At 42.0% G+C, this 16,434-nt stretch overlaps 1 protein-coding gene across 1 annotated transcript; it reads right to left on the bottom strand.

The window, feature by feature from the left end:
• Positions 1 to 1,216: 1,216 nt before the first annotated feature.
• SEC11C (SEC11 homolog C, signal peptidase complex subunit) lies at positions 1,217 to 14,141 on the bottom strand. Its single transcript, XM_065406086.1, has 6 exons — positions 13,501 to 14,141; positions 9,720 to 9,829; positions 7,657 to 7,806; positions 3,035 to 3,154; positions 1,927 to 1,984; positions 1,217 to 1,418 (listed from the first exon to the last, which is right to left on the bottom strand). Exons 1-6 carry the CDS (start codon positions 13,540 to 13,542, stop codon positions 1,365 to 1,367), a joined length of 534 nt encoding a protein of 177 aa, XP_065262158.1. The 5' UTR covers positions 13,543 to 14,141; the 3' UTR covers positions 1,217 to 1,364.
• Positions 14,142 to 16,434: the final 2,293 nt, after the last annotated feature.

Here is a 16,434-nt window from a genome sequence, read left to right as displayed (position 1 = left end):
AATAACCACACTATTTGCTGCCCTCAAACACCGAGTTCTCCTAACTTTGAAGGCACCCCTTTAGGAAGATTGCATTAAAAATATCTAAATTATTCTGATGTGCCATTTATTATATGCAATTTTATTTCTACACAGTGGTCACAATAGGAAAGCTGTATTTTTTCATTCAATTTGTTGGGAAAACAGCTCAATGGTTTAAGGGGCACAAAATAAATAATGCTACTTAGAAGTATTCAGTTGTAGGCTGCTTTTTAGCACTGCTGATTTTAACAGAAGGAGGGCCATTATTGTAGTAATAGCGTACTTTTGTAGAGGCAAGGGATTAAAGCAAAAGTAAAACTCCTGGTGGGGGCAGGGTGACAACCTCATGCTGTTTTTTATTTCCCTGGCCTTCTTTCTGCAGTTTAATAATCGCTGGTTTATTGAAGATACAACATCAACATTATCAAGCAAGGAAAGAAAAACCCAGAAGTTTCACATTACAAGACAGGTATTAGAGGAAATGTTAGAGTGGCACATTGATCTTTTTGTAATATTCTTATGATATAACATGATAGGAAGAGAACAATACACTAGGACAGGAATATGTAATCTCTCTCTTGGTACTGTATTTATTAGTAGTATTACCCAAGTACCTACAGTGCTTTTCATTTAGCAATTTACAAATATTAATAAATCCTCAAAAGGCCCTTGTGAGGCTTGAAAGTATTAGCTCCATTTTACAAATAGGAACATTGGAGCAGAGAGATTAATGGCCTGATTTTCAGATAGATGGATATTCAGTACCTCTGAAAATCAGACCATAAAAGTGTCTTGTTCAAGACCACAATGAGAGTCCATTTTAAAGCCAGGAATAGACTCATAAGCTCCTGGCTTTCAGTCCTTTACTTACACAACTACACTTTTCCTCCCATAAACCAGGAATGTCAAGAATTGCTAGCAAAGAGGTCACAAAGTAAAATCTTTTCCCTCTTCAATACTGCTCAGGACACAACTATATTAAGTTGCTAGATTAGACATTTAACCATTGTTTTTAGTTAAGTTCTGTAAATAAAGCCTATAATTTGGATAAATTCGGACAAAAGAATTTTTACCACCGAGTTCCTTAATCGGCCAGTTTTACCGTTAAGTTAGCCAGTCTCCTCAGTTTATAAGTAACTGCTTAAGATCATATAAAATAAGTACATTTAAATTATATAATTAAACAGCCAACAAGTTTACTCATTACTCAATTTATTTGGACGAAACAAAAATAAGTTTGCACGGTTTTGCGTAACCTGATAAAGAAATTGGAACATTTGAAATATATTAGTTTTTCCAATAGTTTTAACTTCAATCTTGGGCAAGGCCGTTTTCCTCTTGTTTTAGGATTCACGTTTCAGTAATACATATGCTCCCATTACTGCCAAAAGAGCATACTGTGAAGAAAACACACAAAGAATTATTGCAGTCCTGCCTTCTAAAAGATTGGAAACAGTTAGACGCTATTTCAGAGTAAGTCTCTGTTCAGTGTTAACAACTCTTGGATTGGCTTACAACTGTAAGAATTAGACATATTTGAGATGCTATTGGCACATGAAAAAGAGCTTCAGCTGATGAATAGTTTATTCTTATTTCTATAATTATCAGAATTATACATTCAAATCTTAGATCAGAACACTAAATATGCATTGTAATTGCATGCTTAATTACACATAAATGTGAGCTGACAGGCTAATTGATTAAATGTTACTTAATTGACTGAAAACAAAAAGTCTACATGAAAATATGACATATGGCTAATTTTCCCTGTGGTAACCAAATCCATATATACAAATCTATTATCAGTTAACTACGTATTTCACTTAGGTGTAGAAATTGCTCCTTTATCATGTAAATACCAAATTACAAGCCCTAACAAGTTAATGTTCAAAATAATGTTCTTACCTTAAATTTTGGGTAGTCATTCATTATTATGGTAACCATCCCAACATAAGGCAAAAAGCTAATTGACAAAAGTTAAAGCAGACAAATGTGAAATAATTTCACAGTTAGAGATACCTAAATATTTTCCAAAATATACATGTTAGAGCTAGACATTTAATTGAAAAATCTATGTTCCATACAGCAAGAGCTTTTATTTAGTATTGCTCCAAAGAGCATGTATTTGAAATACAACCTAAGAAAGTGTAACGTGGACCTCTCTCTCTCAAACAAATAAAGGCTTCATCCTTCTGCATATTACTTAAAACTTGGTAAGGTAGTCAAAAAAAGAAAATAAGATTGACAAGGTTTACACGCCCACCTTCTTATACAGCTGCAAAAGCAACATAGTCTACCATTGGTGAGTGATGTAACTTAAGTTCTAGTAGTTCATTTTTCATATTAGGGCTTAAAAACAGTTGATTTTGAATGCTGAGATAATGACTGAAAACCTCCAGCAATACCAAAGGATTTCCTCAAAAAGAGGCATTATCTATAACGCCAGGGTAAAAAACAACTCTATGGCAATGGCAAGCCAATTTCTGGCTGTTCTGAATAAGGCAAATCAATTCAGGAGAGTGGGTGACATTTGACATGAGAACTCTACTTCCACCAAGAGTTTTCTTGATGGCCCAAAACACAGCCAGGACTCTTGGTCTGGCAGACACTTAGTAACTGATCCGAAGTCCACTGAACTCAATGGAAGATCTCCCATTGACTTCAGTGGACTTTAGGTGAGGTCCTTATGTAGCTTTAAGCAAGATTCCAAATAAGAATAGTGAAATAACCATAGATCTTAACACTCCGCACCACTGCATATTTTTGACTGAATATTTTGGGGGTCTTTAGAGAAGTTCTCAGGCAGTTAGTATTCTGACAAAGAGCTAATGTGATTCACCTGAAAGAGAACTGATTCTCGAGGTGGGTCTGTCTTTTTATGATCAGAGGATTTGATATAGTATTAATCCCTGTGCTTCTACCAACACTGACCCCAACCTAGAACTCAAAATACTTTCTAGCATGTACTTTCTGTATTACTGAGGTAGGAAAGACATAGAAAAGTACTGCTTACCCTCTCGCTCTTCCAACAACATCCTTCTTTTCTAGCCAGTTCTGTCCTTCTTTGTACAAGCCTCTATCATCAACTTCATTATTATCACCCTTAGTCAGAAATTTGATGTTTCCATTTTCTCTGGAAGGCAACAGGGTGACGAATTAATTTCCACTTCATTTACAACCTCATTAATTAATATTTGCAAAGCACATTGAAGATGAAAAGTAAAATACTATAAGATTAGATACCAATCTGTACACCCAGTCCTACTTGTTTAATAAGTATCATCAAGGCATTTATGGTTTTCACTGACAGATTTAGTAGATATAACGAAGTTTTTACATCAACCATTCAACATTAGAGAGATGTTTTCCACCAGATACAAGTAGGTATTTGATAGAAGCCTTCAACTACCTGAAGGGGGGTTCCAAAGAAGATGAAGCTAGGCTGCTCTCAGTGGTGGCAGATGACAGAACAAGGAGCAATGGTCTCAAGTTGCAGTGGGGGAGGTCTAGGTTGGATATTAGGAAAAACTATTTCACTAGGAAGATGGTGAAGCACTTGAATAGGTTACCTAGGGAGGTGGTGGAATCTTCATCCTTAGAGGTTTTTAAGGCCCGAACTAACAAAATCCTGGCTGGGATGATTTAGTTGGGCTTGGTCCTGCTTTGAGCAGGAGGTTGGACTAGATGACCTCCTGAGGTCTCTTCCAACCCTAGTCTTCTATGATTCTATGTAACTTCTATTAGCATCAACAGCAGTTATATGCATGTAAAGCCGAACATATTTACAGTAAAGTATATAGTTCTAAAATACTGAAAGTGGCCCTATCAAGAAAAATGCACTATTGATTTTGAAAAGGTCGGGAGGGGGGGTGTCTCTGAGAAGGAAAAAGAATGCAACAACATCCAGTGAAGTATCAGATATATTGTCTATCAGGGGATTAGAGGACTGATCTTACTCCCAATGAAGTTAACAAAAGTTTAATCATGTGTTCCATTGAAGGAAGGGTCAGACCTTGTATCCTGCCTCTTGGTAGCAGCATGGGCTTGACAGACTAATGCACTAGGTAATTTCCATCTTTAACTTCCATGCTCTTGTTCAACTCACCACTATGATTAACATAGATATTATATGCTATTTCAAAGATAAAATGGCTCTATCATATTCCTTTTTTGATTAAAAGAAATATTGATGTGCTTTTAAATCTGGAGAAACGGTACAGCTACATAAAAATCAAAACACGGTTAATAAAATAGCAAGACTGCACTGGAAACACAGAGCCACATAAAAGTTAATAGTTAAGTACAATTATTAACTTATTTGTAAGTTAAGTGGTACAATTATTTGCATCCCAGCTGAATCACAGTTACGTTAGATCTGTATCATTTTGCAAATGATAAAAGACTGGTATATTGCAATTATGTTTTGTTTAAAAAAATCATATGAAGCACTATCGAGCTACAAAGGGCTTTCACTGTTTTTCATGGAGACACTACTCAGATATAAGACCATTAAGGAACACCCATGTGCTACAGAAGTTATATTGGTGATTCAGTAGGTGGCACTCTTCCCTCCCAGATAGAACTGAATCAATGCCAAGCACGGTATTACGGAGGACCATAGTGCTACGGATACCAACTTTCAAACAAGACACAAAACTGAAGTCCTGACCACTCGTGGGCATCAAAAAGCCCCTGATTCTTTTTGTAAGAGCAGGAGTCTTAAGCCCAGTGACTTGGCAAAATTCTATTGTGGATCATTATATTCTGCCTATCTAAATGTTACCTGTAGTTTCAAATGGAAAAGATATGTTTTGCTTTGTCCTGAATGTTGCATATTTGCTGTCTGCTGTTAAACAGCTGCCATGTTTCACCCTAGAGATGGCTTCATTTCAGCAGTGGGTGAAGTGATATCATGTATAGTTGAAGTGTATATAAAGCACTTTGGATCAGGATTAAAGCAAATGTAAAATTATTAACTTTACAACATTCACAATGGCATGTAATTGCTCAACCTGCTTCTACATGGATTTATAGAGATATTAAGACTGAAAATAAAAGAAAATATACTGCTTTATCTGGTGAACTCTGTGGTCTTCCAGAAAACTACCACAGAATCGTAGAAATGTAGGACTGGAAAAGATCGTAAGAGGTCATCTAGTCCAGCCCCCTGCAACGAGGGAGGACCAATTAAACCTAGAACACCTCTGACAGGTGTTTGTCCAACCTGTTCTTAAAATTTCCAATGATGGGTATTTCAGAACCTCGGCAGGTAACCTATGCCAGAGCTTAACCTAAACAAAAGCTTATAAAAAGCTTTTCCTAATATCTAACCTAAATTTCCCTTGCTGCAAACTAAGCAGATTCCTTCTTGACCCATCTTCAGTGGCCATGGAGAACAATTTACCATCCTCTTTATAACAACCTTTTACATATTTGAAGACCTATCAGGCCCCCTTCAGCTCTCTCTTTTCTAGACTAACAAGCCTAATTCTTTCAACCTCTTCTCTGGAGAATTGAAATCTGACCTGTCCCAGCACCAAACTACGAGCTGAAAGCCACCTGGTTGCACTGAGAAACACAGATCAACCTTAGCATAAAGGGGGTAAACCTCAATCTCTGCCTGTGCATTCCTTCCTCCCAGTCATTAAAACCTCTTCTAGGGAAGATGTGCTGCCAACCTCAAAGCACAATCCTACCAAAAAAATAACAGGAGTACTTGTGGCACCTTAGAGACTAACAAATTTATTAGAGCATAAGCTTTCGTGGGCTACAACCCACTTCTTCGGATGCATATATATGCATCCGAAGAAGTGGGTTGTAGCCCACGAAAGCTTATGCTCTAATAAATTTGTTAGTCTCTAAGGTGCCACAAGTACTCCTGTTATTTTTGCGGATACAGACTAACACGGCTGCTACTCTGAAACCAATCCTACCAAACTGACTGTCACCTCCGTCATACAGGCACAAATCCTCCCACATGTGAGACAAGGAGAAAGCCTTTCGATTTTTGTCAGAAGCACAAGGCATGTTGGCACTCGAGCCCTGCTCCACTTTGAGGCAGTGGATTAAGCAGTCAGTTTGCAGCTCCTTAGACCTAGGGAAAAGTTACCCTTACAGGTACAGGCAACATCAGCTGCCCTGCAGCAGCCAGGCATGCTGCACAGCTTTCATACTTCCACAGAAATCTTGCTGTCTTAGGCTAGGTCTACACTAGTACTTTTGTTGGTAAAACTTTGTCAGTCAGAAGTATGAAAAAAACCACACCCTCGACAGACAGAAATTTCACTGACAAAAGCACCAGTGTGGAAAACGCTATGTGGGTGGGAGATGCTCTCCTGCCCACATAGCTATGGCCGCTCGATAGGAGTGGTTTAATTATGCCAGCTGGAGAGCTCTCTCCTGCCAGCATAGAGTGGCTACACAGGAGACCTTACAGTGGCACAGCTGTAGCAGTACAGCTGTGCCACTGTAAGGTCCGTAGTGTAGACATAGCCTAATTGTGCTTAGGGATGTGTGGAATCAGTGCCTCCATTGCCCCACTCCCTTTCCAGCTAGCATCACCCACATCTGGAAAGGGGGCAAGATAAAGGTGATGGTGCTGTGGCTTGTTTTGCCTTACAGAAAACCTTCTCTTATTCTTCCCACTACCATGTGCCTTCCAGAAGGTCACGCTGAATTTTAGGCAGTTATTCAAATTAAAGAAGGTACTTGGATATATGAATATCTATTAAAAAAGGCTAAAGAATGGACCTTTCAACTGGAATCATAAGTTAAATAGATATGATGTGGGGGACCACCAACATCTTTAGTTCACCTTGTATCAACTCACAGACGGACAACTGGATCAACACCTGCAGCATCAGTGGAAGATTTCTGCTGTTATGGAGTTATGACATAAACCACTTACATTCTTTTTGGAAGAAGTTGTCCATCATATACAAGGATATGGGTGTCTGCTTTTTTTTTTTTTTTTTAAACACATCACTCTTCAGTTATTCCCTTTAAATGTGTCAGATAACATTTAAAGGTAAAACAACATCCATCTATCAGTAGCTCTATTATTTTTTTTAATAATGAATCATCTTTGGGATTGTCTATTGTACAATAAGAAGAAAGAATAAAACTTTCTTCATTCATTTTGGGTCAAATCTGTATTCTGACAAACTCCATTTATTGATGGGGATGGATTTGACAGAATTGTAAATGAATTCTTTATACTGCTGCCTTCACTACTGTTTTGGAAGATTAAGACTTCTGAAGGCTCATGCGGTAAAAGTCACTCTCCTAGTAACAAAAGCCACAATTCTGCAACAAACACTATGCAGGTGGGCCCCTAGCCCCACACAGAGACCCAGGACTTCAAGGATCAGGGTTTTTGTTATCAGAATAGTCTTTGGGTGTGTACATGTACCTACACTGAAGTCAGTGGAGCTTCACTCAGGTACAGGGGTCTGCCTGAAAGGAGCCTATTGCAGGATTAGAGCGAAAAATGTTTCTTTAAATACTGGAAATAAAGGTTTCTCTTCCAGTGTACCATATTTGCCATTTTCAGGAGACAGTATTAAATTAGAACATAGCTGAAAACACAGCAAAGCAAAAGCATACTTAAAAATAATTAAAAAAAAGTTTAATTACTTTTCATGGATTTTGATTACTCTGTGAACTATTGGAATATCTCTGCCTTCAACTTTAAAAACAACTATTTCACCAGCTCTAATAGGGTCTTCTTGGAAATTTGTTAAGAATAACAGGTCTCCTCTATGAAATGCTGGTTCCATGCTGCCACTACAAACAAACAGAGAAAGGTTATACTGGAGGTATAATGATGTATGCAAGATGAACTAAAAAGAAAAGTAAAAACAGTATTTAATACCTATACACAAATCTGTGATTTTAATTGATGCCTGAGTTTTGCCCTTTCATTAACAACACTACTTTTAAAAACTATAAAAACCTATTTAAATGTGACCTGCCTCTGAAAGATCCAAGTGACTGATCCTGTGAAAAATGAAACCCCAGTCTCCAAGAACAAGCTAACAGATTGATTTCATTAAATAGGTTCTATGGAAAAATATTTAGTACTGTCTGCTATAATGAAGAACAAAGGTTTTACCATGGTGGATCAGACTTTTGGTCCATCAAATCTGGTTAACGAGCCACCAGCAAAGCAGTGGCCAATACCTTACGTTTCAATGATGGGCCAAAAAAATACCATAATATGTTATGAAGCAAAGCTGTACATAGAAAGGGATAATTCATGCAGGTAAGTCTCATGCTTATGGAAGCAGAATATCTGATTATTAATCTTCAATTGCATAATTACACATCAGAAAAGTTTACAGCCATTTTTCAAAGCCAGACACAGTTTTTGACTCAGTGGCAGCAACCTACAGGAGATAAAGGCTACAGATCACATTTCCAATCTCTTGAACAATGTAGAAACATACATTTGCCAGTGCAACTCCAAAATTTACACTGTCTTGAAATTAAAACATTTTGTTTTAAAATTTGAGATTAGTTTGTTTTGACTGCAGTGCTACAAAAGCAGGGTCACTTCTCGAATGTTTTGAGTGGGCACCCCAGAAGCAATGAAGGATTCCAACATATATTTACATGGTTCATAAATTAATATGGTGCTTTACAGCTGTATTGTTCCACTGCTCATGGAAACAAGATCACCATGTCGGTTGGTCAAAAGCTAAGAAGATATTTATGTACAATAAAGTTGTACAGGATCTGATCACGGAGAAAACAAATTTCTTCAGTAAACTTGCAAAATAGCTTAACCTAAAATGGATCTTAAAACAGATATACAAAAAGTGTTATTTAAGGATTTGCTAAAAGCTAACACAGAACTTTGGTTGTACCTAAAGCCTAAAATATTCCCTAATTCTTCTATTACATATTATCCTTATTGATGCAATTTCGTAGGGCACAATCCTTGTGTGCTTAACTTTACACATTTGACCAAACCTAATAGGTTTGCAGGATGGGGCCCTTATACAATGAAGTATTACATTAAATGTAGTCATTACTGAAAGAGGTGGAAGGAGCGCAGACATTTATAAATAGTTGTCCAGAAAAGGAGTTTTGCCACAATTACTGCCCACTCTAATATCAATATAATGTGATCATAAAAAATCTGAGTGAGAAAGATGCCATTTTGATGGTGAAAAATGTAGAGAGGCAGTTGATAACTCTGAATATTTATAGCTAATATATATTATCTTTAAAGATCTTTTCAGCAGGCAAAATATGCCATAATTTAATTAGCTTCAGAAGGCAATTCTCTACTGGAACTAACATTTTCACACCTGGTCCCTACATTGGGGTTCTGCTCCATGACTAGGCTTCCTAGGCATTCTGGGAATATAATAATAAAGTTAGGCACCTTTTCCATATTCAGGCATATAACGAAAACATCTGGACTTTCAAAAGTGCCAAGCACCCAGAGCTGTCACAGACTGCAAGCACCTGGCAGCCCTAAAAATCAGGCCATGTTTTATTTAGATACCCAAATATGGATTGAGAAGCCTAACTTTAGGCACCCCAGTTTGAAAATGTTGATCTGGGTGTTTATTTACCCGTGTAATAATATTTTACTATTAAATAACAAATAATTTGAGGTATATTTGCACCAGAAAAAAAGTTAGGTTCTATTGTTATAACAAAACAAGTAGTGATTTAAACAGACATACCTGAGTACCACAACAATAGGGCTTTCACTTCCCGTGATGACAATCAGACCTTTCCATATCATAAGCGCAGAAGACACAATCATGGCAAAATTTAATACTTGGTAATATAGCTGCAAAGACACAAACAAACCAAGCCCCCCCCCAAAAAATAAAATTGTCCAGTTAACAAGTACAGACTAGAGGTACAAAAGCAGAAATCCCTGCTACAAACAGGTTTTCATTAACCTCACTATTTTAATGTGGATTTCCTTCACCAGAGTCACACCTGGACACTATGAAAATTTAACCAACGCTTAATCTATTTTATTTTGCAAAACAAAACTATGTGATGTATGAAACATGGATGTTTTAGGTACACAACGTAAATACATATGGTATTTGGAACACCTCTGAAACCAGAAAACAAAGCTGGTATGCTTTTCTTTAAAAAAAATGTTGTGCATTAACAGTCATGATAGTAGTACAATGGTCTTGACACAAGCATACTAAAGTAGATTAGGGTGAAACCTTGGCCCCATTGAAGTCAATCGGAATTTCACCGCTGACTTCCATGGAGCCAGGATTGCACCCCGGATGACATCCTCACCCCTACTCTGGTCTCTTTATGCCACATGAAAAGGCCAGAGCAGCATAAAGGAGCCCTAAAAAAACCCATAACCAACTGGGGGAGGATTCCCCGGGCACAGGCAAGGTGGTAGACAGCAGCAATGTAGCTTCCTGAGGACCCCTTGCAAGCTCTGGAGTAGGGGGGCATGTGGTGGGCAGGGATGAGGGCATGTCAGAGAAGGGCCTGCAGCACAGTGGAAATTTGAGCAGCAAAGTGGTCCTTAGAGCAGCCTGGAGAGGCTCCTGTAACTCAGACAACACCAGGGACAATAAAGGATCAGGAGGGCAAGATGGTGGCTTAAAACCATTTTAACCCCTACCTTGCCTATGGCTGCAAATTTTGTGCTGCACTATACTGCACTGCAACACAATCTCAGACCTTGTGATTAAAGCCTCAGTTCTGCACTGTGACCTGCACGGGTGGACTTCTGAAGCCATACAGAGCCCCAGTGAGGTCAATGGGGCTCTACGCAAGTACTTCTCCTGGGGGAAATCTGGACCAAAAAATTAGAAATTCTGCACACAATATTTTAAAATTCTGCATATTTTGTCAAAATAACACAATATAGTCAGGCCAGTTTCAATTATTTTGGTAATTTATTTCAATACACCTGTCAACAAATATGGCTGTAACAATACAGACAACATAAAAGATTCAAGAAATGTTTTTTGACAAATAGATTCTTTACTAGGCATATGAATACAGAATTCTGAGTAATAATTCATTTAAACTACAGTACAAAAACATGTTTTCCACACCACTCAGAAGCAGTGCAAAGACTTGGGAGAGTCAGGGATAACGGCGGAGCTAAGGAAGCTGGAAGTAATTGCTGGGAAGAAGCCTGGGAGTGAACCAGGGGGCTGTTGGGTATGGGTGGGAGAAGTATGGAACAGGTTGGGGGTTTTTTTTTTCCGGGGAGAGAATTGTTAGGGAGTTGGGGAGCCTCCCCCATACAGACCCTGGCTGACCCCTAGCCTCTCTCATTCAGTCAGGCACATCTGCCCCTGTCCCCATGTGTTCCTGTACCCCCACCCCTATGTGTCCCTGTACCCTCACTCAGCCACCCCCCAAACCCTATGTAGCCCTGCACCCCCACCCGTTTGTCCTCCCCACTAACCCTTCTGAATTCAGTCTGTGTGAGCTCCCAGCAGTCCCATGTTCCCCATGCTGTCCATCCCCCCCCATATCCTGTGCCTCCTCACCAGGTCCCATGGACAGGGCACTGTGATAGCCTCCTCTCTATCCCCTCTTCGCGGCTGGATGCTCCTGCCTGGCAGCAGCTGCCCCTTTGTTCTGGATATCCCAGCAACCCCTGGTGGGCAAAAGGTGTAACTGCAGCACCTCTCAGGCAGAATGTATTTTCTGCAGAGAAAATATTCTGCAGGACATGAATCCTGATAGTGTGCAGAGGCGCAGAATTCCCCCAGGAGTAAAGTACAGCTGCCCACCTATGCAGATCACAATGTGGGATCAGGCTTAAGTTTCCCCATATCTGTGCCAATGCACTTCAGTTGTGGCTTACAACACCTCTGTTTACCACTCCATTCCTGGATCTCTCTTGTCAACACTTCCACTGACAAACCATGAGGTGGTTTTGTAATGTGGAGAAACAGAAAAGAGAAAGATATGCTCTTTAGGAAAGTGCTAATTCTCTCCTTGGTTGCACTTATCACTCCTATTACTGTTCATGAGAGCTTTTTGCACACATACACAAGAAACTAGGCCCTTTATTGTGAACCTATCAGCATTCAGAGCCACTGTACTGTAAGCAAGTGGTACTTTTGTTCAGCAAGAATATTTGGGAGTTGTGTAGATCATTCTCTGCTATCCTCATGTGTGAAACTCACATTTGCAAAATGTTGCAGACATTTAGGTTTAATCTTGTCGTCCCCCCAAAAAGCCTGATTTGGTAGCCTTGGTAGGATACTTTATTTTTTGGGAGGGTGGAGGGGGGATACCTCACAGAGCAATTTTTACTTAGGGATACTCCAATTAGAGACCAGCAGTGACCAGGAGCACCTCTCCATATCTTTTGGCTTACTACAAGAGACAGAGTGGTCTAAGAATAGGCACGGAACTCAGAGTAAAAAAACCTGAAAATTTTGACAGGAAGCTACAAAAACAAAGCTGAACTTTGAGGTATATACTAGAAAAAGCACTGATGTTCATGTGTATTAGCTGTTTCACCACAGTAAATATGTGCAGGGATCCCGTATTAGTAACAAGAATAGCAGCATGATGGACTTTCACAAAGTAGAACAACCAGGAAGGAAACATCAAAAGATAGGACACATTGTCAATTTGCCACATAACAAGCACAAAGTAGATTGGCTGGTTGAGAACTTGGGCATCTAGTTATGCTACATGTGTAAGACGACTGTATAGCTGAAAACCAAGGATGTCCTAGTTTTTGGGGCCTGTTCCAATGCCTTAGGCAGTTTTACAAGAAAACAGGGCTTTGGCCAGATTTTTGGTACTCTCCTCCACAGCTTCTCAATACCTAAATAATTGAACCAGTAATATCGACTACAAGTTGGCCATGGGCACATGTGACATGAAGACTACTCCATATTAATAACGAGATTGCCACATTTGCCACTTTACCGTCCCCATCCACAAAGGCCCTGATGAGCCCATTAACTTTGTCTCAAACTTGCTCACTCCTGAGTGGCAAGGGAAGGAGATAGAGGTGAGTAACTCTGTAAAAGAGGAGGCATAGGCACTCTTTCCTTCCACCAGTGGCCAAAAAACTTGAGGTGCAACCCTCCCAGTCCTCAAACAAAGGTTATTGCTTAGGACAGATATTCCAGGGTTTATATTTTTAGGGTGAAAATCTGAGAATCCTACACATGTAATAACCATATCCGAGATACCCACAAAACAACTCGGTCTGACACTCCGTGGTACGCTAGCTACAAAACACAAGCATGAACTGCACACTCACAACGCTAGACCTCTAGGCTGAACGCAGCGCAACACAAAAGACTGAGCGGCCCAACATGCAGACATCACTACACACATGCAACTGAACAACAGATGCTACATACACAGCAGGGTTAGGTGCTAATAACGCGTTGCATGCAAACCGCAGCCTTAACTGGCCACGAAACCAGGAGCATGCAACACGGCCCAAGCACATCAGAAAACACCACATCTGCAGACACATGCCTTTACCTGGCGTTTGTTCATTCGCCGCAAGTCCCCGAATACGTCCATCGCCAGCTCCTTCTGCGGTGTCAATCACAAGGGAAAGAAAGAGAGGGAATGGGGGAGGCTGCAGGAAACCAGAGCGAGGGGGACCCCACCAGTCGTTCCTGCCTAGCAGCTGCGGGGCTGGGGCAGGGCTGAGCCCGTCGGGTTGCACCCCAAGAAACAGGGGGGCAAGTCCCAGCCACTCAAGTCCCCCCACTCCCCCAGGAGCAGAGGGCGTGCGGCCAGGTTAAGCCCCCTGGCTACGGTGAGGGCGGCAGGGTTAAGCCCCCCCCCAAGTTCCCCCTAGAAACAGAGGCAGGATGGCTGCAGTCGTAACGAAGCCCCCAGGCCCGGCCGAGAGTTGCATGGAGACCCGCCCCCCCCAAAAGCCTGATTGGCTTGAAAAACCACCAACACCGCCCCCAAAAAAGCGAGGGACGGAATTCGGGGGCCTATCGTCATGACGCTGGGCGGGGTTTGTGTCAAACGTCACGACGCTGGGCGGAGTTGGGGGGGGAGCCTGCGGGCCACACACAAAAAAAGGGCCCCAAAATGCCGCGGGCCGCGGCGACTATAGGCAGCCCCCCCACATCCCTCTAGCCGCAGAGCTCTCCCGCCGCTAGAGCTGGCTGTCCAGGTGGGACAGTCATCTGTGGCTCGCTTAGACCCCTGGGAATTGTAGTCCAGCTCGTTATCCTCCTCCAGTACCGCGCAAGGAACAGCAGAGTGCAGGGACTACAACTCCCAGAATGCCACCGTCGCAAGCTACCCGCGGAGGGAGGCCCTCTATGAAGGGTCTATAGAGCTGCCTAACCGTTTGTTGTCAGACGCGCGCAAGGCGGGAATCGAAATCTCAGGGGACCCCACCGCGACCCTGGAGCAGCAGCGGGACAGCCCAGGGTGTCCAGCCCTGCCTCTTGGAACAGGCAGCGTGTTGGGCAGCTACGTGTCAGCGGCTGCCCCGTGTACACAGCTCATTGGCGGGGCTCACGGATGTGGCGGGAGAGGCTGGAGCTGGAGGCGGGGGCGGCGCTGAGGGGTGTGGGGCGAGGCGGGGCGGCTCTGGTATGTGTGTCAGTTTGGCCCCGCTGGCTCCGCCCCTTAGTGGCAGGGGAGTTATGGGGCCGGCCCGGGGGAGCTCTGGGGTAACTGGGAGCTGTAGGGGGACGAGGTGGCTTGCGAGCAGCGGGTGGGACGGGGGAGTCACTGCCGCACATGTACAGGCTGCGGGGGTCCCCGCCAGCGGGAATGGGGTGGAGCCGCCAGGCACCGTGTCCTGCTTGGCGAGGTCAGTGCCAGGAGCAGGACGACGTAGGGGGTGGGGTGGGGAGGCAGTGTCTGGGGTGGGGGGGGGAGCAGGCGCTACCCAAGGGTGGATGCGGTGGGGGGTGGAGGGCAGATGGATGTCCTGAAGTACAGAAACCTGGAAGGCGGAGGTCCTGCCTTTTTGTACCTCAGAATTGGCAACCGTAGTTGGACCTGGGGGATGGAGGAGTGCGGGGCTGGAGTTGTGTGGAGAAGGGAAGAGTGGGACTATTGGGGTCTTCGTGAACTTGGTGGCTAATTGTACTGATCAGGGCAAACCCGCAGTAGAAACACTGCTGCCCTTTGTGCAAGCTCTGCATATACAGGGCCCTCTTACCCAGGGGACAGAATGATGCATTTCCTGCAACCCTCTCAGCCAAAGCTGTAAACACTCCTTTCTCCATAAAGTACTGAAAATGAAAAGTGGATCCCAATGAAAACATAAGCCATTTCTATGTGATATCACTCGCACAACTTAGTCACAAATTTCTAGGACAATGGAACAAACAATACCACCCAAAATGTAGAGTTTTTGTCCATATAGATCCCACTTCAGGTGCTCATGTGTATGAGATCAGAATCTTTTAAATAGCAGTGTCCACTGGGCTGCGCTTGCACCATGCAGTTCTTACATGTCTCTTTCCTCCCCTCCCATCCCCCACATGGTCTAGGACAAGAAGGTGGGTTAGTGGGTTAGAGATACTTGCAATAAGCCATAAATCTAGTGTCTTTATTAAGACCATGATTTTTATTGTCTAGCTTCCATGTGAGTGGTGATATTGTTGTGAAAGAATTCTCTTTAACAGCAGTGATGATACCACTCACAATTACTATGTCCCCGCCAACAATCACAAGAAAAAAGAATCATCTGACACCACAGAGTGAATAAAATCACACTCTTGATCATTACATTGATTATGTCAGGAAAAAAATTGATAGTGAAATCCTTAAACATCACATCCAACATGATTTCTCTCTTGACTGCAAAGAGGCCAGCTATACAGTCCCTGAAATCACCATATAGTGTCAAACCAGCAGACAAAGGTGGCTCCTCATAATCTCAACCATAATGAGTGCATTAAGGCCAACTGACAACTTTGAGTCTATAAAGAACTCAAAGACTCCACACTGCAATTTACCCAGGAATTTAAGGATATTATCCTTATAATCCTTCCCCAAAGAACTCCAAGAGAAACTCTATAAACTCATCCATCCACAAACTCACCACAGGAACCTTCTACATGCTTCCCAAGTTAAACAAAGGAGCCCAGGCATACCCATCTTGTCTGGCCATGGCACTCTTAGTGAAGGAATATCAGGACTCATTGAAACCATCCTCAAACCACACACCACACAAAGAGCCAGTTTCCTTCAGGACACAACAAACTTCCTCCACAAACTCCACAACATTAACAACCTCCCTCAGAACACCATCCCTGCCACCATGGATGTCACTTCCCTATACACCAACATCCTTCATAATGATGGCATAGCTGTCTGCCTCAAATATTTACAGAACAGTGGACAACCCTCAGATATCCACCCTAACCACATCATCAAACTCATCCATTTCATCCTCACTCATAGCAATTTTATATTCAATAGCACACA

Source organism: Emys orbicularis, chromosome 6, assembly GCF_028017835.1.
Source record: "Emys orbicularis isolate rEmyOrb1 chromosome 6, rEmyOrb1.hap1, whole genome shotgun sequence".
NCBI classification, from domain to species: domain Eukaryota; kingdom Metazoa; phylum Chordata; order Testudines; family Emydidae; genus Emys; species Emys orbicularis.
Note: the sequence above shows the minus strand (reverse complement) of the source record. Positions and strands in the feature narration are given on the sequence as shown.

Excerpts from the sequence above, each read along its gene's own strand:
- SEC11C (XM_065406086.1), bottom strand. The coding sequence starts at position 13,542 with ATGGACGTATTCGGGGACTTGCGGCGAATGAACAAACGCCAG. Across the intron at positions 9,830-13,500 it reads GGCGAATGAACAAACGCCAG|CTATATTACCAAGTATTAAA; the intron begins GTAAAGGCATGT and ends GTGTCTTTGCAG. Across the intron at positions 3,155-7,656 it reads GTAATCAAAATCCATGAAAA|AGAAAATGGAAACATCAAAT; the intron begins GTAATTAAACTT and ends GTTGCCTTCCAG.